The sequence below is a fragment of the Budorcas taxicolor genome, unplaced genomic scaffold (assembly GCF_023091745.1).
Source record: "Budorcas taxicolor isolate Tak-1 unplaced genomic scaffold, Takin1.1 scaffold152, whole genome shotgun sequence".
NCBI lineage: Eukaryota > Metazoa > Chordata > Mammalia > Artiodactyla > Bovidae > Budorcas > Budorcas taxicolor.
Window position 1 is genome coordinate 15666 of NW_026291618.1, and position 21430 is coordinate 37095.

A 21430-nucleotide genomic window follows, 5' to 3' on the forward strand; every position below is an offset into this window, starting at 1 on the left:
GAGGGTGGTTGGTGGCCTGAGCCTGGAGTCTGGGAAGCCTTGCAGAGTTCACCTTTTTGTTTGTTTTGGAGGACGGCTTGTTCAGTTGATCTGACGCCAGGTTTGCATTTGGGTAAGCCAGGATGAAATCCCCATTGAAAACTCTTCCCCTGCTTCAGAAGCTTCAAAAGAAAATTTCTCCTCGAATTTCCACTAAGACTAACCTCGTAGGTGGGCGATAGTAGGGACCACCTACAGGGTGTGACCTGAAAGGTGCTAGAACACCACTCCTGTTCAGTGTAAACTTTCTCTGCCCCACATTAGTGTTGGAAATTCTACCATCACCATTTTATTCTGAAGAAATTATAATTGTTAAATATAGTAGCACTGGATCTATTCTGACTTCCTGAAAGGGAATGTTCTCAGGGATGGGAGAATCTGCAGATGGGGTAGGTTACAGGAGGCATCCATAATATTGTGTATGAATCTTCACATAACACTTAAGTAAACATACATGGTGTACTTAGGGCAAATACATAACTTTATAACACGGGGAACAATAATGATAAGGAATCTAGGCCCTGGGATTAGGCCAACCTAGATCACAACCTCTGTGACTTTGGGAAAGTTATAGCATCCGCCTTGAAGGGTGGTTGGCAGGAAAAGGAGATAGTCTGTTCAAAGGCTTTGCACTGCTCTGGGACATAAATGTTACATTACTGGTCCTTGTGCAAGCATGTGTGTGCCAGTGTGTGAAGGTGCCGATGTGGGTATGTAAGAGAGAGAGAGGATGTCCAAGAACAGGAGAGGGGAGCAGGTAGAGTTCCCACAGGAGTGGCCCTCTCTGCAGGGTGGAAGGACAGGGGCCGCTCACAGAGGAGGCAGATCAGCTTTACCAAGCGGCGACAGCAAAGGGTCTCAAATGGCAAGGGGCTTCCTGATAAGCACAAAATCTAAACTGGAAATTAATTGAAGGAGACAGGTAACAGAGTAAGGTGTGGTAGTGTTGAAGCTCAAAACACCCTCCATAAAAGGGAGAGGGGGAAAAAAAAAAGAAACTGATCTCTGAAACTGACACAGATCCAAACTAGGACTCTGCACCTGGGGGGAGATATGACTTCATCTGCTCCATCCCTAAGATCTCCCCTGTTTCGAACGTCAAGCATGCTTGCTTTTTCAGAACTGACACGGAAGAACTTTCTAAAACAAACAAATCACCACAATCTGTTTGCTTTCTGCCTGATAAGGAATTGTCAGCCTTATGTCTGAGAGAGAAGACACGCTCTCTAGTCCCAGCGCTGCCCCTAGCTTACTGGGCAACTTCAAGGAATCTCCCAACTTCAGGAATCTCTCAGCTGCCTCATCTGCCAAAGAGTTTGATCGGTCACTTTCGTCATTATCTCTTGACTTTCTGCTGTCTTAGATGAGGTCCAGCTCACCTCAACCATCTCTCCTCCTCTTAAAGCTGTATCACCACAGGACATGGTAGTGAAGGCCACAGATCACCTGCCTCTTGCTCACCGTGTCTCTTGGGATGACTTATTTAATGTCTCAGGTCTCTGTTCCCTTCTTCATAAAATGAGGGTAAGAGGCCAGTGTATCATTGGGCTGATAGAAGGATTATATGAGTTCATGACGATAAAATATTTACAACAGTACTTGGCACAGATAAGGGCTACACTACTCTGTTGTTAGGTATTAATGATGATTATTATTATTTACTTTATTGGATAACTTTGTAGTGTAGTGTTAAAGTGTTAAATGAAATATACTATTGATAAATCAAGAAATAGAAGTATAAGCATTATTTGGGGCTATAAAAGGCTCCAGTGAGTAGGATAAGGGAAGCTGGAATATCACTTTTTCTTTTTACCTTTTTAAATTTATTATTATTATTTGGACCATGCTACATAGCTTGGTGACTTGTGGGATTTTAGCTTCCCAACCAGGGGCCAAACCCAGCCCTTGGCAGAGAAAGTTCAGAATTCCAACCACTAGACCACCAGGTAATTTCTACTTTCCTTTTTTTTAAAGCCCTCCTGTCCTTTGATTTTTCAAGGATGTGTCTGGACTACCACAACACTGTTGTTTTGTTTCGTTTTTTTAATTTCATAAGTTTGAGCAAATAGATCGCTCAAGTCCGTCTCAAATCTCACAGTTCAAGGACTGGCTGATTTTATAGAGCAGTACTTTTTAGGTGACCAGTTTATCTTTGTGTTCACAGCTACCTTAATACGCTTGAACTTTTCAGGAAATCCTCATAAAGGTTTGAAATAAACACAATCACCTTGGCATGTTCATAACTTGAGTGTGTTTCAATTTCCGGGAAAGGACAGAAAATGAGGAAGGGGAAGTATAAACTTTGTAAATACTTAACCTTAGAGGAAATTGACTTGTATTTTACCCGCTTGTAATCTTTTCCCTGAAATCGACTCCCACAAAGGAGGGAACGATTGGTAGCGGACTGTGAGAGCGCAAAGGGCAGAACGGCGGTGAAAGCGTTAACCGGGCTGGGTAAGGCGATCCTTGAAATGAGTTAAGACTCGAGTTAAAGTTTTCAAAGCGGCAGCAGCAGCTCCAGGGGAAACGGAAGCCGGTGGAGGGAGCCTGGCGGAGCATCGAGGACAGTGCTGAGCTGAACTCAGACCCGGGTGGCAAGCTCAAGGTTAGTGGCCCCCACCCCGCACACCTCCGCGTGCTGACATCTTTGGAGCTGTCTCAGAAGGCCGGGCGCCTTCTCCCAGCCTGGCTTGTCCTGTCTGCCTGTCTCCACCAGTGGGGCCACTGGCTCGTGCCAACCCTCCCGCTAGCGTTCCCCTAAGCCCTGGAGCTGAGAGGGACCGGGACCTGTTCCCAAGCCACTTTCCTTAAGAGGGGGACTTCTAAGACACCCACAAGGAAACTGTTTCTGGAACAAGGATAATTTTCAGAATACACACACGCACGCGCGCGCGCGCGCACACACACACACACACACACACACACACACACACACCCCTGTATTGGCTGCCCCATCTTGGTTCTTGCAGGCTGTGACCACAATCCCAAATTCCTATCTGCTTCAGTTGAAACAGAACAGTTGTCAAAGTAACAAAACAGGCTGTGCAACTTTATCTATGGGAGGGATAGTGTCTCTGAGGCTAAGATAATCAAGGTAAGAAGGCGGGAAAAAAAGAGGAACGAAAAGAAAGAAAAAACTTTCAAGCTCCACAGCCTGGAGTTGAGGCAAAACAATTTTTGAAAATTAGGTTCTCGTAGAAATTGTACATTGCTAGAACAAAATAAAGGGGGAAGATGTACTGTGAAGGACAGAATTCTACAACTACGGGAGATTCCCATACACTTATGTAAACAGCTTGTTATCAGTGTGATGCAGATAACAGATACACTTAAAGAAGAGAAAGAGAGAAAATAGCTTCAGGGAAATTACATCCTGAGGGGCCTTTCATTTGAGATCCAGACGGAGTGCTGGAAAGCTTCCTCCTTGGAGCCCCGGGTCAGTTCTGTCTCCCTTCTGTCGCCTTGCTCACGGAGAGGCAATGAGTAAGTTAGTCCGGCAAGCAGTCAGAAGCTGTATTAGCTGCTCCCTCGCGTCCTCCAGCAGGCAGGAGTCGAGGTCTCTACCTGCTAGCACTGAATCAGAATGAGTCATCTGAAACTTGGGTGCGGAAACAAAAGTCCCTGCGAACCGCCTTATGAGGCTCTGCCTCCTGTAGGTGGGATATACCTCTGAAGGCAATCACAATTTTTTCCGTCTTCCTTTCTCCTTCAGACAAGCGGGCATCCTGACGCTCTCAAGAAGCCCCGTCTCTGCCCCACTGGCTCAGCTGACCAGACCATGTGGACTCTGCCCCTCCAGGTCAGGACTGGAGTTTTAAAATAAAATGGATGACGTGACGTTACTTGATCTTCTGGAGTGTCCCGTGTGCCTTGAAAAGCTCGATGTCACCGCCAAAGTTCTCCCTTGCCAGCACACCTTCTGCAAGCCATGTCTCCAGAGGATTTTCAAGGCCCACAAGGAGCTGAGGTGCCCTGAGTGCAGGACCCTGGTGTTCTGCAGCATCGAGGCGCTGCCAGCCAACCTGCTGCTCGTGCGCCTCCTGGACGGCGTGCGGGCCGGACAGGGCTCGGGGAGAGGGGGGTCCTTCCGCCGGCCTGGCGTGCTGACCCCGCAGGACGGCAGGAGGAGCAGGACTCACCCCAGAGGTCCGCAGTGCAGTCCTTTCCGGCTGGTGCCTAACGTCAGAATCCACATGGATGGGGTAAGAAAGATCTCATCTGTTCCTTCGTGTTTCCTTGGAGGTTGGGTTTGTGCGCGCCAGCAGCTGGGGCTTCTCTTCTTTTAGCTCTGTTTCAAAGAGCCGCTGCCGAGGATTCCCTGAGGATAAGTTTCTGTGGGTGGTGATTGTCGTACTGAGACTCAGTGGAACCCTGAGCCTATCCAGTCCAATCAGGAACTCTTAAAATTCTTAAAGCTACCCAGGTCCTCCCTGCTTCTGGTCCAGAAGGTGGTAGAACATGGAAAGCCTTCTTGACTGTTTATTTATTTATGTGTTTATTTTTTACTGCACTGGGTCTTTCTTGTGGTGTGCAGGCTTCTCATTGCAGTGGCTGCTCTTGTTTGGAAGCACGGGCTTAGAGCCTGCGTCAGTAGTTGTGGTACACAGCCTAGTTACTACTGCCATGTGGGATCTTCCAGGACCAGGGATCCAACCCGTATTCCCTGAATTGGCAAGCGGATTCTGAACCACTGGACCACCTGGGAAGTCCTTTGATTATATTCTTGGTCTTTCATTTCTGCTGTTCTGAGGCCAAACCAGGGCATGGGAAATGCACAGAGGATGAGAAAAAGAAAAACAAATCCAACAGCTTGTCACTTTTGCAATCTCAGATAAGTTACTAAATGTCAGGTTTTGTTTGCATTTTACCCAAATCCATCTTTCCACTCCCAGTCATAAAGTGCCATGATGACAATGCTCGTTCACAATCACTCAAAGTTATCAAGACACTGGACGCACAAAGTTCGATCAGGAAGGAAGCATCTATGTGGGTGGAGTGATTGACAGGAAAGGCTGGGCTGTGAAGTACAACCGACATGTACAGGAGCCCCGAAGATGTGTCTTACTTTACAAAACGAATAAACCATACAGAAAATGCACATCAGAGCCTCTAGGTGAGCCACAGGAGATCACCCAGTAATGCATTTTGTGTTTGGACAACGTGAATCATCCTGTCCAGCCTTGTGGGCACATCCTCGGGACTTTATATGACCTGCCTGTGAGCCTCATTCTGGGAAGCTGGGGAAGGGGATAACTCAAGAGAAGATCATGGTCCTGTGGCTCCAGGAGGATTATTGGCTGTCATCCCCAGAGTCAGTGTGTCCAAGTGGGCATGGCACACCATGGGTGGGTGGTTGGCATACTCAGAAATTCTGTGAACTGCCACATAAAGCAAGCTTTAACCCTGGCAGTTAACCACGACTTTAACCATGACTCCCTGCTGTGAAGAGTAGCAGAGGGTGGGAGGGTCTTCCCCGGACTCCTTCCCAACGAAGGACAATAGGCTCGGGAGTGCATTCAGGACAAGTTTCCAAAATATTCTTCTCAACAGCCTATTACTCCTTGGGCTCCCTGCACCCTTAAGCCACCCATGCAGCAGGGTAGTGTGGAAACTTTCCAAAAGGAGAGCAGGAAGAAACCGGGCTTCAGGGAGATTTCTTCACAGCAGACTTTTTGTTGCCATTGTGTGAGAGCACATTCCACAAAAGGGCTTGGTGCCCTCCTTTAAGGCTCCTTGTTAGCCCTGGGTCTAGTCAACAATCAGAATCCACAGGCTTGGAAGAGGAGGGGTAGGGGCTCCAGCTTTCTCAGGCAGGCTGTGTTTACAGAGCATCAGGCTGAACCTCGGGTCAGCAGATCTCCCTTTGAATTCCTGAGACCCAGCAACCTCTCTCCTCCCTCACCCTGCAAAGTCCGACTTGCCTCCCTGCAGGGCGGAGTATCATCCATCACTCAGAGAGTGCTGGGAGACTGGGAGGAGGCAAGTCCCCTATGATCTTCGCATATTTTTGTGCATGCTTTCTTCTTTTTGATGTGGCTATGTTGCTAAGAAAAGGTAGCAACAGATGGATCCACAGCTACCTACTTCTTGAATCACAGCAAATTCCCAGGTCCCTCCTGGCAATGGGGAGCTACAGGAACTAGAGCTCTTATTCTCTTATAGGAATAAGAGACAGCCAGTAAGAACCTGCATGTCCCTGGAAGTCTTTCACGAGGACCCATCACTTCAGACCAAGGGGCGGGTGACGGGGTTGTGCCCATCCTCTGAGCTGCACTGGACCGAGTCCTGCCATGAGGCTAAAACAAACCAAGCCGTTGAGGGCACCTGCTTTCCAGCAGCACCTGGTTTAGTGAAGATGCTCTGTGAGAGGGCAGAGCCAGGGGCCACTCCACACCCTCACCCATTTCCTCCCTTTCCTGAGCCCACCTTTCTCCATGTGGCTCATTTCATACCTTTTGACTCTCTCAGTGGGGATGTGAACAAACTATTCCTGGATGTAAATACAGCTCCAATTCTGCATCCTGTTTTACTCCCCCCAAATCTAGCTGACTCTCCTGAAGTGTTAAAGCAATGGTGCATCCCTGGGTTCAGATAATTGCAGATTATCTGAGAGTCTACACACTGTTCTGAGAGGTGGAGGTGTGGCCTTACATCCTCAGTCAAACCCTCATCAAGATACTTGCCCTCTTGGCCTCAGTTTACCCAACCCAGTCAACTCTTAATAATATTTGCTACCCTTCTCCCTCCAGGATAGTGTAAACATTATCTTTACAACATACTCATATCACTTTAGAAAACCTATGCTGGGTAAATGCAAAGCATCATCATTATCATTCATTTAAACTGACCATATGACTGTGGGCAAGCCACTTCAGCTTGCTGGGTCTCAATTTAAAATTCTGTAAAATGGGAAAATGTATTATAAGAGTGGAGAGCCATGGTGAGGCTTAACTAATGAGTGTTTTCAAGGCACTTTGAGATCCTTAGATGAAAGGCATTTGGAAGATCGTTATCATAGTAAACATTATTATTGACTGTTTATTGTGCCCTGTCGTGCATGAGACATTCTACAAAACACAGCAGGAGTGATAGTCCTTGCAGGAGAGTGTAATAGGTGTTATTATTGAACTTGAGTCTACAAAGAGTCCAGGCCAGTGTAAAAATAAGTATAAAGTACTCTACTAATCGGGCATAAACAACCTGTTGTCATGGGGTACCATTTTGCAAAATACCTCTTCCAGAGGACTCAGTGTTAAGGTGACAGTCTCAAAGAGTTCATTTAATTTCCTGTTCAGGAGCTTTTTAAGTCCACAGTCTGTTCTGCTCACCTTGCCTCATCTAAAAAACAAGCTCATTGAGATCTTTCTGTTGGCTCAAAGGGGTCTGGTACTTTCTGTGCTAGCCAGTATGCCAGGGTGGAACCAAGAGCCACACTTCATCGTGCCAACCCAAGAGAGAAAAACAAAAATAGTCCATTGTGCCTACCTGTCTAAAACCCTCCCAAGCCAGTTGTGTAAAAAGAAAACTTGAGAAATGGCTGTAGGTTTCTACAGCATGCAATTATTTCAAGCCAATAGGTAAGATCAACAGACTCCTGGAGGACCCATGTCAGTGCTGATGTCACTGGTTCTTATTCCTTCCCATATTGTGGCCGAGCCAAAGGAACTTTGCAAGTCTTTGAGAAGATTATAGGCTTCTGAATTGCTGATCGCTCTTCCTCCTTCCTCCACTACCCTTTAATAATATTTCTGATTTAGAACAGGGAGGAAAGCAGTGAAGCTAAAAACTTGCAAAGTTAGGCATTGAAAAAGCCACAATTCGGATTCTGATTCTGCCTCTCGATAGTTGCATACTTTGGATGAACCTCAGGACCAGCCTCCAATTCCCCTTCTGAAACCTGGAGATAATAGCAGTACCTACCTCTGAGGGTTGTTCAGTCAGTTCAGTCACTCAGTCGTGTCCAACTCTTTGCGACCCCATGAATCGCAGCACGCCAGGCCTCCCTGTCCATCAACAACTCCCGGACTTCACTCAGACTCACGTCCATCGAGTCAGTGATGCCATCCAGCCGTCTCATCCTCGGTCATCCCCTTCCCCTCCTGCCCCCAATCCCTGCCAGCATCAGAGTCTTTTCCAATGAGTCAACTCTTCACATGAGGTGGCAAACTACTGGAGCTTCAGCTTTAGCATCATTCCTTCCAAAGAAATCCCAGGGCTGATCTCCTTCAGAATGGACTGGTTGGATCTCCTTGCAGTCCAAGGGACTCTCAAGAGTCTTCTCTAACACCACAGTTCAAACGCATCAATTCTTCGGTGCTCAGCCTTCTTCACAGTCCAACTCTCACATCCATACATGACCACAGGAAAAACCATAGCCTTGACTAGACGGACCTTAGTCGGCAAAGTAATGTCTCTGCTTTTGAATATGCTATCTAGGTTGGTCATAATTTTTCTTCCAAGGAGGAAGCATCTTTTAATTTCATGGCTGCAGTCACCATATGCAGTGATTTTGGAGCCCAGAAAAATAAAGTCTGACACTGTTTCCACTGTTTCCCCATCTATTTCCCATGAAGTGATGGGACCGGATGCCATGATCTTCGTTTTCTGAATGTTGAGCTTTAAGCCAACTTTTTCACTCTCCACTTTCACTTTCATCAAGAGGCTTTTTAGCTCCTCTTCACTTTCTGCCATAAGGGTGGTGTCATCTGTGTATCTGAGGTGATTGATATTTCTCCCAGAAATCTCAATTCCAGCTTGTGTTTCTTCCAGTCCAGCGTTTCTCACGATGTACTCTGCATAGAAGTTAAATAAGCAGGGTGACAATATACAGCCTTAACGTACTCCTTTTCCTATTTGGAACCAGTCTGTTGTTCCATGTCCAGTTCTAACTGTTGCTTCCTGATCTGCATACAGATTTCTCAAGAGGCAGGTCAGGTGGTCTGATATTCCCATCTCTTTCAGAATTTTCCACAGTTTATTGTGATCCACACAATCAAAGGCTTTGGCTGAGGGTTTTTGGGGAGAAATAAATGAAACAATTCATGTCACTTAGCTTGCAGCACCATGACTGGTTCATATTATGTGCTCAATAAATTTTAGCTGGTATTGTTATTGTTATTAAAGCAACTCGAGACTTTCCACACTAAATTATGCACCATCTCCTGTTAATCAAGTGTCCCCCAGAGACGGTCTTTGGTACCCTGATTTTTGGTTGGTATGTGTGTCTCCAAAGGATGTGAGGCCATAATTCAGGTGTGTGATTCCTCCCAGCATGAGCTGGCTTGGTAGCTCATTTCCAAGACCCTTTAGGAGCTAGGAATGGATTCTAGGAGAAAACAATACTTGCCAGCTTCTCTTCTGCAAATGGCGAGCTCAGCAAAACACCATACACAGAGCAGCAACCTGGTCCAGCTTCCCAGCATTGCCAACGCCTCCTCAGCATCTGTCTTTCCTTTCCCCTGCATCTTTCTATCCCCAACACAAATGTCGCCATCCTGGGTCTTGCAGGGCCAGACTCTCTCCCTTCTTTGTTAAACATCATGCCAACCACACACATTCCTATCTTGCTCGCCCTACCTCAGCGAGAACACACCTGCCACCTCCAGCACACAGACCAGGTGGCTGTGTCCTAGAAACTTCTTCAGCTGGTGTGGCAAGCAGCTGAGATGGAAAAATGAGGTCAAAGGCACAGGGGGGAACTGAGGCTGGGGAGAAAACAAAGGGCATCCAGGCCCTTTCCTGGGTCTCAGCTGCTGTGTCCTACAGCAGTGCTGGGACACACATGGTCATCTCTGCTAAATTTGCAAGGCAGTTAAAACCATCCTAAGCCCCTGAAGATAGCAGGCATATGGCACTGGGTCAGCGAGGCCTGGATGTGGCAAGTGGAGGAGCCAAGTTTGAGAAGTCAGGAGACCCAGATAGTTCTCCGTCTCCTCCCACATTTGCAAACCTTTCACAAAACCATATGGCTCCAAACTGACTTGACCCCCAACCTCTGTCAATATACCACCTTCTTAGTTACAGTCCTCCCCATTTCACTGATTACTGTTTAAGGACTGTGGTCAAACAGAGCTGAGTTTGTGCTAGTATTCAATTAGTTTTGAGTTGTGAGGCCTCAAGCAAATCACTTAACCTCTCTGATCCCCAGTTTCCATATTTGTACAATGGTGATATTAACGGTGTACATATGTCATAAGGCTACAATGAGATGATGTATGTAAAATGCTTAGTATACTATGGTGAATGTTAAATAACAAAATGGTAACAATAAAGGACAAAGTTTGGAGCACTGGATTTGGAGCTCTTTGTACCCACACATAAACATACAGAGACCTCTGTTCAAAAATTAAGCGAAGGGGATAACAAAAGAAAAAGGGGTTCGTGAAAAGACAAAACTAGGGACTTCCCTGGCGGTCCGATCGTTAAGACTCCATGCTCCCAATGCAGGTGGCCTGGGTTCGATCCCTGGTTGGAGAACTAAGATCCCACATGCCAAGTGGTGTAGCCCAAAAGCAAAGGGACAAAACTACAGTGATGAAAAAGTGTGGTTTTCAGTGGTGACCAGGGGTTATGGGTTGGGAGAAGATTTATAAAGGATAGCGTGAGGGAGTTTTATGGGATGAAGGGACTATCCTGTATCCTGTTTGTGGTGACAGTTAAATGAATCTATATATGTGTTAACATTCATATGAATATATGCCAGGAGGGGAAAAAGTCAATTTTACTGTATGCCAATGTTTAAAATAATATTTTTAAAAATGAAAGGAAGCTCTTGTACATTTCTTTGAGTCTCTACATGATTTTCACCTGGCCTGCTCTGATGTCCCTTCGTGTCTGTGTATATTGGGTCAGTGCTATTGTGGAGAAGGATTTTGCCATCATTTAAGCAATCAGGGTAATTCCTGTGGGTGGGCTTCTCTCTGTTCTAGCAAACTATTCTATTAACTGCTTCAGTTTTCTCATCAGTTAGAGGTATCCGGCCAGTAGACAAACAGCAGTGCATCCCCTGGTGGAGATGGCCCAAGCAGATGGCTGGGGCGGAAGGTTCTCCTTACTCAACCTCAATTATCCATCATGTGCACTGGGGCGTGTCACCTAAGGGATTAGGCAGTGCATACTTTGTGTTGTTTCGATGCCTCTTAGGAAAGGTTGTCTGCCCACGTGTCCCTTCATACTATGAAGACAGTATGGAACAAGGGAAAGTGCTTGTTCAGCCCTTGACACGCAAACAGCATCCCCATCTATCTCATTCCAGATGCCACTGCATAGCTTTTGGCTGAGCAGGGACCAGCTCATATATGGTTCTCTTCGATCTCAATATCTTCCCCCTTTTTCATTTATTTAATTTAGTTTATTTTTATTATTTTATTTTGACTGCTCTGGGTCTTTGTTGAGGTGTGCAGGCCCTTCATTGGGCACACAGGATTTCTCTAAGTTGCATCGCACAGGGGCTTTTTTTGCTATAGAGCATGGGCTCTAGAACACCTAGGCTTAGTAGCTGTGGTGCTCAGGCTTAGTTGCCCTGTGGCATATGGGATTTTAGTTCCTGGACCAAGGATCAAACCTGTGTCCCCTGCATTGGAAAGCAGATTTTCAACCACTGGACCACCAGGGAAGTTCCTCTTTCTCATTTTCAAATCTATGCTTATGTCTTAGATCTGTCTTTGACAAACTGTATTATGCAAGTGATTAATGGAGGTTCCATAAAGCTCCAGAGTCAAAGAAACCTGAGGTTGAAACAGAGTTAAACCTTTTATCTTTGCTGCAGGACTTTTCCGTCCTTTTAGTGCTAAAGAATGGTGAATCTCCAAGGAGCAGACAATGATAAGAAACGTTTCCCAAATTCCTGTGACAGTGGTAACCCTAAGACTTTTATTAGTGCCTTGAGTTATATTAATTGTCCACAGAACAAATTTTGGGAAATGTTGTCTTGTACTAATGCAGAGATAGCTGAGCCCTCAAAGAAAATCCCTATTATAATTAGAGACTATTGATGCATTCCAAGAAGAGTTGTAGGCAAGTTTTTGTCCTTAGAAGATATTTTTGGAAAACTGTTTGTTTGAAACTTGCTACCACCAGTTTCTGCAGTATTTATTTAGCTCCTATCATTTTATTTTTTGGTCATGACACACATTATATGGAGTCTTAGTTCACCCACCAGGGATCAAACCCACATCCCTTGCATTGGAAGTACAGAATCTTAACTACTGGACCATCAACGAAGTCCCCTAGCTTCTGTCAGTAGTCAGCCATAGGTACTTTGGGAATCTACACAAGAAAGTAAAGATTCTACCTTCCCAGTGCTTACTGTCTGATGGTCAGTTCAGTTCAGTTCAGTCACTCACTCATGTCCGACTCTTTGCGACCCCATGAATCGCAGCACGCCAGGCTTCCCTGTCCATCACCAACTCCCGGAGTTCACTCAGACTCACGTCCATCGAGTCAGTGATGCCATCCAGCCATCTCATCCTCTGTCATCCCCTCTTCCTCCTGCCCCCAATCCCTCCCAGCATCAGAGTCTTTTCCAATGAGTCAACTCTTTGCATGAGGTGGCCAAAGTACTGGAGTTTCAGCTTCAGCATCATTCCCTCCAAAGAAAAAACCAACTAATTAGATACATGTATTAAGCATATGTGTATAAATATATACATACATATCCCTGATTCAAAGATATTATCTACTATAAGATACATTATTTAGTTATAGCCATAAAGGGAATTTAAAAAGCACTACTATATTAGATGTTCACTGTAAGATACATCCAATTTTAGAAATGTTAAGATATGAAAAAAGGACTGTCTTACTGAAGAGTACATATTGTCTGATTCCATTTATATAAAATTCCAGAAATGGCAAACTATAGTGCTTTTTGGGTAATGCAAATGTTTTATGTGGTGTTATATAGGTTTGTCTAAATTCATCAAATCATACACTTAAAAAGAGTACATTTTTGGTATATATATATATAACCGAATAAAGTGATTAAGACAAAGAAGTCAGACTCAAAAGATATTGGTTTATGAAAATGTCAGATGAGGAGGTGGTTCAGGTTAAGGGAAAGAAACATCCTTTAAAAAATATGGACATTTTAATGGTAGGAAGGACACAGTCAGAGAATGAAAAGGCAGGGTCTAGTCTGGGCACGTGAGGGCTATGGAAGATGGGATATCTTGAACAGAATGGAAGTTGGAAGAGAGGGAGAAAAAGGTGGAGAGGAGTTGGCATGACTGGTTATCTGCTTCAAAACCACCACTAGGAAGGCACATGTCAGTTACTCTGTAATTAAGTCTCTCTGTGTCTGCTTCCACATAATCACGTGGCCTATGGGTTGTATCTACCTGATGGATTCAGAGCAGCCAAACAAGATATCTCTGCTCTGAAGAGATGGCCAAGCTCCCTGGGTAAACTGAGGAGCAGTTCCCACTTCACTGGCAGACGGACCACTCTTTTTCATTGAAATGGTCAGGTTACCTGATAACCCCAGCATGCAGGAGCACTGGCCAGCACATCCGCAGCAATGGGGGAGCACGGGGCAGGGAAAGACAAGTCTATTCGTCATGAGCTGCTTCCTGCAACTTGGGTCTGTGTCAGCCGCCAGGGTCACACTGCTCCCGATGCCTGGCTCAGAAGCCAGGGCATTCAACAGACTGCTTCTAGGTGCCTGCTATGTGCCAGGCTCCATCTTGAAAGCTCACACCATTGAAAGTTCACAGCAGGAATGCTCATGGGCTCAGAGTCCAGGACTCAAATAGCAGCTGAGTTCACTTTAGATCTCTGCCATTTTTCCAATATTTTATCCAAGCACCAGCACAACAGGCAACTTGTCCTGGTCTGGGTCTCAGTACCATGCTTGGAGCACATACCTACAGCCTGGCCCAGATTAGGAACCCTCAAATGTTTTTTGAATTAATGAATGAACACATTCATGTTTTTGGTAGACTTTATGGAGTCATGGAATAATAACCCCTCATAATATGGAAATGAACTCTTCCTGAATTGAGCCATGACAAAGCTCTATGAGGAATGAGCAGCATATTATATTAGGCATAAAGCCACGTGGTGGATGAAATATTCTGGAGGTGAATCACCTTATTAAATACCTTTGGGGTGACGGACAGACCATACCGCGCAGAAAACATAGTGGGCCAAGTTCAAAGCCACTTAGCTCATGAATTGTTAACCCTAAGAAGAGAGGAAATGTGTTTCCATATATGACCAAATTCCTGTATTGGAATCCACAAATGCTATGTACTGCTCTGATGGTGGGAAAAATATTCATAGTGAGTTAATTTATACTTAGCCCCAGTGACAGAAAGGACGGAGCATCAGAAGAATTTGCCAGTGAGTAATGTACTAAATTGGCCTGGCCTCCTCCATGAGGGAAGCAGCATTTCAGGTAGGAACACGGCTCCTGCACCTCTCAGGCTGACAAACCTATGTCACACATGTGTATAATATAGAGAACATAAAACTGGCATCTTTAGCATTTTTGTGTGTATAGGGCATCACATTAAGGATATTTATGTTGTTGTGCACCCGTCACCACTATCCATCTGTCTCCAGAAATTTTCGTCATCCCATACTGAAACTCGGTACCAGTTAATAGCTCCTCATTGCCTCCTGGTGTGTATGTGTGTGTGTGTGTGTGTGTGTGTGTGTCTGTGTGTGTGTGTGTGTGTGTGTGTAGATAGATAGACAAATAGATATTCACATGTATATTTTTAAACTTCTTTGTGGGTAAGAGGAATAAGTCTTTTAATGTCATTTTTAAATATCTATTCTAGTTTTCTGCTGCTTCTGACCTTAGACTTCCAATGAGATAAGCAAACAAGATAATGCTGTGATTCAGAACCAAGGCTCTCCATTCATGTGTGCTGGCTGTATGCTTCTGGTCAAGTCGTTTAGTAGCTCTGAGCATCATTGTTACAAGATGACAATAGGAAACTTAGCTCCTGGGGTTCTTGGGAGGATTCAAGAAGGCAGTTCCTGGAAAGTGCTTAGCACAGGGTCTGGACGAGGTGAGCTCCTAGTAAGGGTGAGCTGTCTGCTTGCACTCACCCAGGCAGGTTAGCTTGTAAAGCACTACCACGCTTATTGCGGTCAGCCTGCTGTTTTACTGCATTGAAGACATGGGGGTCACAGTGATCGTGGCTTCATTTGGAGGATAAGTCAAGACAATTCTTGTAAAGTTCTTAGCACAGGGCGTGACACATACTACTTCCTGATAATAATTGTGAGGCATTATTATTATTTCCTATGCCTCATTCAATCAGCAAGCATATACAGGATGCCTTTTATGAGTAAGACCCAATGCCAGGCTCTAGTGAAGAACAAAAGCAAATAATATATGATTCTTATTAACATGTACACATGGAAGAGACCCAGGAAAACTGAGTAATTCACCAAAATGGCTGAAACCCTGCCTTAAAGAGCTCATGGACTTTTGGGAGGCAGCCACTTGAGGTAATAATTACGAGGCAGGTAATAAGTGTTAAAACAAAGGACTTACTGTGTCAGGCACTGGGTAAAGCACTCTTTACTACAGAATCTACAGAATCTCATTTAACTCTACAAATCTGAGATGACTGCTACCATTTTGTCTACTTCACACACACGAGGTTTGTGCTCAAGAAGAGTTCATATAAGAAAACACAATGGGAGGAAATGACTGCAGATCAAAACTGAGCAATCCTGTGTTTGTGTTCAGGGCAGTTGTTGAGGTTGCATTTTATTTTATTTTTTTAATGCAGCGTGTTGTCTAGTCACTCAGTCATGTCTGACTCTTTGCAATCCCATGCACTGTAGCCCACCGGGCTCCTCTGTCCATGGGACTCTCCAGGCAAGAATACTGGAGTGGGTTGCCATTCCCTTCTCCAGGGGATCTTCCTGACCCAGGGATAAACCCGCATCTTTTGCATTGGCAGGCGGATTCTTTACCACTGAGCCACCAGGGAAGACCTAAATGTAGCTGGTCTTTTGTTTCTTTTTAATTTTTTTTATTTATTTATTTGGCTGCACTGGGTCTTAGTTGTGGCACCTGGGGTTTTTAGCTGCTGCATGTGAACACTTTAGATGTGGTATGTGGGGTCTAGTTCCCTGACCAGGGATTGAACTCCAGACCCTGCATTGGGAGTATGGAGTCTTAGCCACTGGACCACCAGGGAAGTCCCTGCAGCTACTCTTATTCTTGACCATTCACAGCAACCCATGACACTGAGGACAGCAAAGCTCAAAATACACTAAGAGGCTTGTACACTGGGTGGGGAGTCCTGGCATCATGGTCCCCACACCGCTGGTTTGAAAAAATATGCCTTTTGGCTGCCATTCACACTCACAACATGGAAAGCCAAGAGGATTGATGAGAGAGCTTGGATTATTCACTGTTAACCTTCCCTGAGAAGCTAAGGAGAAATAAGGCAAATATTTCCCAGGGTGCCTGATGCAAACCACCCCCGTTTAAGGTTATCAGCCACCTGCCAGTGTTGGAGAAGGCAAGTGTGGAACCACTTGCCTAACTGGGAAATTGGTCCACATAGCCACATAGCTGCAGCCCATCTCAGTGTCCCTTTCACTCCTCCAGGAAGTCAGGCCTCTGTCCCAAGTCCCAAGCCAGTCGGCCACGGGTTCCTCCTCAGGCTCTCAGAGGCTACCCTCCAGCCTCCCAGCATATGTAAGCTCCTGAGGTTAAGGGGGTGTCTTATCTTCTCTGTACCCAGCAGAGTGCCTGAAATGCAACCAGCATTCAATATATATTGAAGTACTGAATGCATAGTGTTGGTGATAATGCAAGAAACTGCAGTTAGATTCAGCATCTTCAAGGCCCTGGTGTTTTCCCCTGAGACAAGAGGAAAGGAGACATCCCCTCTATCTCATCCCCTGTATCCCTTTCAGCCCCTGTCTTGTTGACCAGGGTGTTTCCTGACTCAAGGCCAGGTGTGTTAGGAATGGCACATAAGTGCTTGCAGGGGATTCAGAGGTGAAAAAAATAAGTCAGACCAGTATGGAGCTAGATAGAGAGAATACCACAACTGGCAAGTGCATTCCTCTGAGTAGGTTCCCCTGGTTTTGCAGAATTAAGGATGATATCGCCACACACATAGGAGTATTTTAATTGGTTGCCAAGGCAATGCAGCAGAGTCAGTGGGCATGAAGCAGGAATAGATCTCTGCAGAGCTGTGCTCAGATTGGGTGCTTGGCTGTGACATTAACGAGCTGCCTAGATAGGAGAATGGCAGGGCTGCCATAAATCTTATTTGGGGCTTTTCTTCAGTATATGGAAATGGCAGAGAAAGGGAGGGGCAAAAGAGAAAACTTCTCTTTCTGGCCCTCTGGAGAAGCAGGAGAGGTAATCTTCTGGATTTCAAGTTTCTCCTCAGAGTGGTGAACTTTTGTGGATGAGGGAAATCTAAGGAGATTTGGTTGCATGCTGGAAGGAAGAAGGAATAGGATGATTGAAGAACAGAAGGAGATGGCAGTGTTTTCTTTTTCTTGAGAGATCATAAAAAGGGCCCAGGATGCAGGGGCCTGTATTTTCACAAAAGGAACACTTTCCATCTACTCCTTTTACTTCCCTTTGCATGAGCAAGGAAAAGAATTTGCTATTAAATACATTTCTTTTGGGGGCTTCCCAGGTGGTGCTAGAGGTAAAATACCCGCCTGCAAAAACAGGAGACATAAAAGACACAAGTTCGATCCCTGGTTGGGAAGATCCCTGGGGAAGGCATGGCAACCCACTCCAGCATTCTTGCCTGGGAAATCCCAGGCACAGAGGAGCCTGGCTGCCTACAGCCCATGGAGTCACAAAGAGTCAGACATGACTGAAGTGCTTAGCATGCATGCATGTTTCTATTTATTTTTTCATTTTCTTAAGTTTTTGAATAACTTAAGTTTTTTTTTTAATTCACAATCATAGAACTTTGCGGTTGAGACAGGTCCTGGGTTTTCTAACTTCTCTGTTTTACTTGCTGTCCCACAACCTAGAGAATCAGGCAAATTTCATCACATGGAATGCTCGTCCTGATGGCCTGGGCAAGGAGGGTGGGACCAAAAGAGAGAGAAGCCAGAGGGGGAGGTGGACATTGCTCATCAGCACCTTAATAACTATGACCATCACACACCACACACCGTGTGCAAGACACTGTGAAGTAAGTATGGTTTTCTTGAATTCTCCCAACAACCTCTGGAGGTCCATGATGCTTTCTCATTTTACGGATGAAAGAAGAGGCAGGATTTGAACCAGGTTTGCCTACATCCAACGGCTGGGCTCTTAACAAGATCAGTTAGGGTGTCCAGAACAAGCATGGTGCTCCCTTGGGCACCCCAGGGAGCCCTACGCCATCTGCCATTGCTGGTCACTTTCTGTTGGCACCAACACCACCATTCTAAAGTGGTTGACAGACTTCCAGAGTACGAGGTGATCTCTAACCAATCCAGCTCCATGTGCATGATAAGCTGTGTCTTAACTGGATGCCACTTGGTCATAAATTGAAGGGTTTAAGTAGCAGAAGGGAGTCTAAGTGGGGGAATAGAGAGGGAGACCAGAGAGGGGGAAATGGAGTCAGAGAAAAGAGAAAGGTAGGGATAGAGAAAGGCAGAACAGACGCATGGGAGATGTAGACGGGGCAACAAAAACCAGGGAGGAAGGAGGAGGAAAGGGAGAAGTTGATCAAGGAAACAAGTGTGTGGGAGTAGTGGGGGTGGGAGGAGCAACCTTGGGGAGATGTGTTATCAGGAGACATGTCAGGTTTTGATCCAAAGCTGGTCTGCTTTTCTCAAAGTTAAATAGAGTTAGAACAAAATATTTATGCTCCATTCCTTTCAGAAACCTGTCATCAGGACAGGCAAAATGGTCTATTATAGATAAGGAAAAATAGAGCCTGAAATTCAGGAAAGTCAGCTTTTAATCCTGGCTTAGCTGAGAACCAGCCCTGTGACATGAAATGCATCCGAGTGCTTACTAAATGTTAGCAGTTACTATGGGTAAAGAAAAAGTCAGATTCTCTGAGTCTCTGAATTCCACTGTATCAGAGATTTTACAGAATATGGAAATGATTCAGAAGTATTTGAATTTGTGTTTTAAAGGAAAAGATGCATAAATTTCTCCCTTTTCAAGGCTTCTCTGGTGGTTCAGTGGTGAAGAATTCACCTGCTGATGCAGGAGGTGCAGGTTCAATCCCTGGCTCAGGAAGATCCCCTGGAGAAAGAAATGGCAATCCACTCCAATATTGTTGCCTGGGAAATCCCATGGACAGAGGAGCCTGGAAGGCTACAGTCTATGGGGTTGCAAAAGAGTTGGACACAACTTACACATTGTTGCAAGTGGCAAAATTTCATTCTTTTTCATGGCTGAATAATATTCCATTGTATATATGTATACCACATCTTCTTCATTCATTCACCTGTTGATGGGCACTTGGGTTGCTTCCGTATCTTGGCAAGTGTAAATAGTGCTGCTAGGAATATTGGGGTGCATGTATCTTTTCAAATTACAGGTTTGGGTATTTTTCACATGTATGCCCAGGAATGGAATTGTTGCATCTTGTGGTAGTTCTATCTTCAGGTTCTTGAGGAACCTCCACACTATTCTCCACAGTGGCTACACAAATTTACATTCCTACGTGTTGGTGGTTTTTGTTATTGTTTAGTATTAGTATTGCCCCTGTTTTTGCATAGTTGTCCACTTATTCTACTGGGAGCACCTGGTCCAGGATCCAGTTGCCTTTTGCTCAAACTATCTAAAAAGTAAGCAGTTCTGTCTTATGAAAGATCTCTGAAGTATCTCCACACTGGAATTTCAGGAAGCAATGACACAGTCTTAGAGAATGTCTCTTGAGATCTCTTCCAGTAAAGAGCCTCCAGCTGTAATAAACCTTGCTAAATCAATACTGTAACAGGAATGCTACTCTTGAAAGCACTATGGAAGACAAATATTTTTTATTCTGTACATTTGGGAAGAAACATGTAACATTATGTGGGTGCAAGATATGTGTGTTAGTCGCTCAGTTGTGTCCGACTCTTTGCAACCCCATGGACTGTAGCTGTCCAGGCTCCTCTGTCCATGGAATTCTCCAGGCAAGGATACTAGAGTAGGTTGCCATTCCCTTCTCCAGGGGATCTTCCTGACCCAGGAATCAAACCTGGGTCTCTTGCATCGCAGGCAGATTCCTTACCATCTGAGCCACCAAGGAAGCAAGGTAGGTTAGTGGTATAAACTAAACTCAATGAAAGGAAAAAATGCTACATTGCAGTAGTAGTACCACTAGTAGGTACTCATTACACAATTATATATTGGGTGTTCTCACTATGTACCAGGCAGAAAACTAGACCACAGGATATAACCATGAACAGACAGACATAAAATGTACACTCTACTGGGATCGATAAAAGAACAAAAAAGCCATGGTCTTAGTTGGGTTCCCCCAGGAATCAGACTCTGACACAAGAGTTAAGTGCTCGTAGATCATTTGGGATGTGTGAGGACATTGATCAGGGCGTGGGGACCTCATACAGGAAAGGGAGGTGACTAGTTAAGGTGTGTTTTGAAGCCACTCACCACAATGGGTTACTGATGCTTAACCCTTTGGAAAAACTGTGGGAAACAGTGTAAAACTCAGATCTTAGAATTATTGTGGCCAAGAGGTGAGAGATCTGGGGCATTTAAACCCCTATACCTGTCAGTCATTGGTTAAGAGCTACTCCAAGGGGCACAGTATGTTCTAGAAGCTCAAAGGAAGTCTTCCAACAGAACTGCAGGTGCTGGCTATTGGAAATGAAGCTGAATTGCAGAGAAATGGGAATGGGACCTGAGAAGATAAAGGCAGAGCACTAACTGTGTCACTTACATACACACGAAACAACCAAAATAATCACAAATTGTGCTAAGTGTCTGCTGTATAAACTAACTTTTATCTATACAAGGATATGAAATAGAGGATGAAAGGGAAGATCCTTGATCAGGGGAGGCATTTGTGTGGAGATCTGAGTGATGAGAAGGGAGCTCTGTGATGAGGCGAGGATGGGTTCTGGTGATGGAGGACATTATGAGCCTGATCCCAGAAGGAACTCGCTGAGTTTGGGGAACTGACCGAACACCCACTTGGCTAAGGGATGATAAGCAGTGAGGTGAGAGGCATAAGAAAAGGTTGCAAGGGAAGGTCTATAGGGACCAAAAAGCCATGGTCAAGCAGATGGATCTTGGATCCTGGATACAATGAGAAAGACTAAACCAGGGACACCATCTGACCTGATTTTCAATTTAATATATTACTTTGGCTCTTGGGTGGGAAGTGAATTTCTGGGGAACAAGAATAGAAGTATTGGGTTGACCAAAAAGTTCATTTAGGATTTTCTGTATAATGTTATGGAGGAAGCCAAGTGAACTTTTTTAGCCAAT

At 45.0% G+C, this 21430-nt stretch overlaps 1 protein-coding gene across 1 annotated transcript in view; it reads left to right on the top strand.

Moving 5' to 3' along the window:
- Window positions 1-2547: 2547 nt before the first annotated feature.
- The window catches only part of LOC128071110 (E3 ubiquitin-protein ligase SH3RF2), a 131191-nt gene continuing 112308 nt past the window's right edge, over window positions 2548-21430 (top strand). Inside the window, exons 1-2 of the mRNA XM_052664073.1 lie at window positions 2548-2644; window positions 3752-4241. Of these exons, the coding sequence (XP_052520033.1) occupies window positions 3864-4241 (378 nt within the window). The 5' untranslated portion in view covers window positions 2548-2644; window positions 3752-3863. The remainder of the gene's footprint in view (window positions 2645-3751; window positions 4242-21430) is intronic.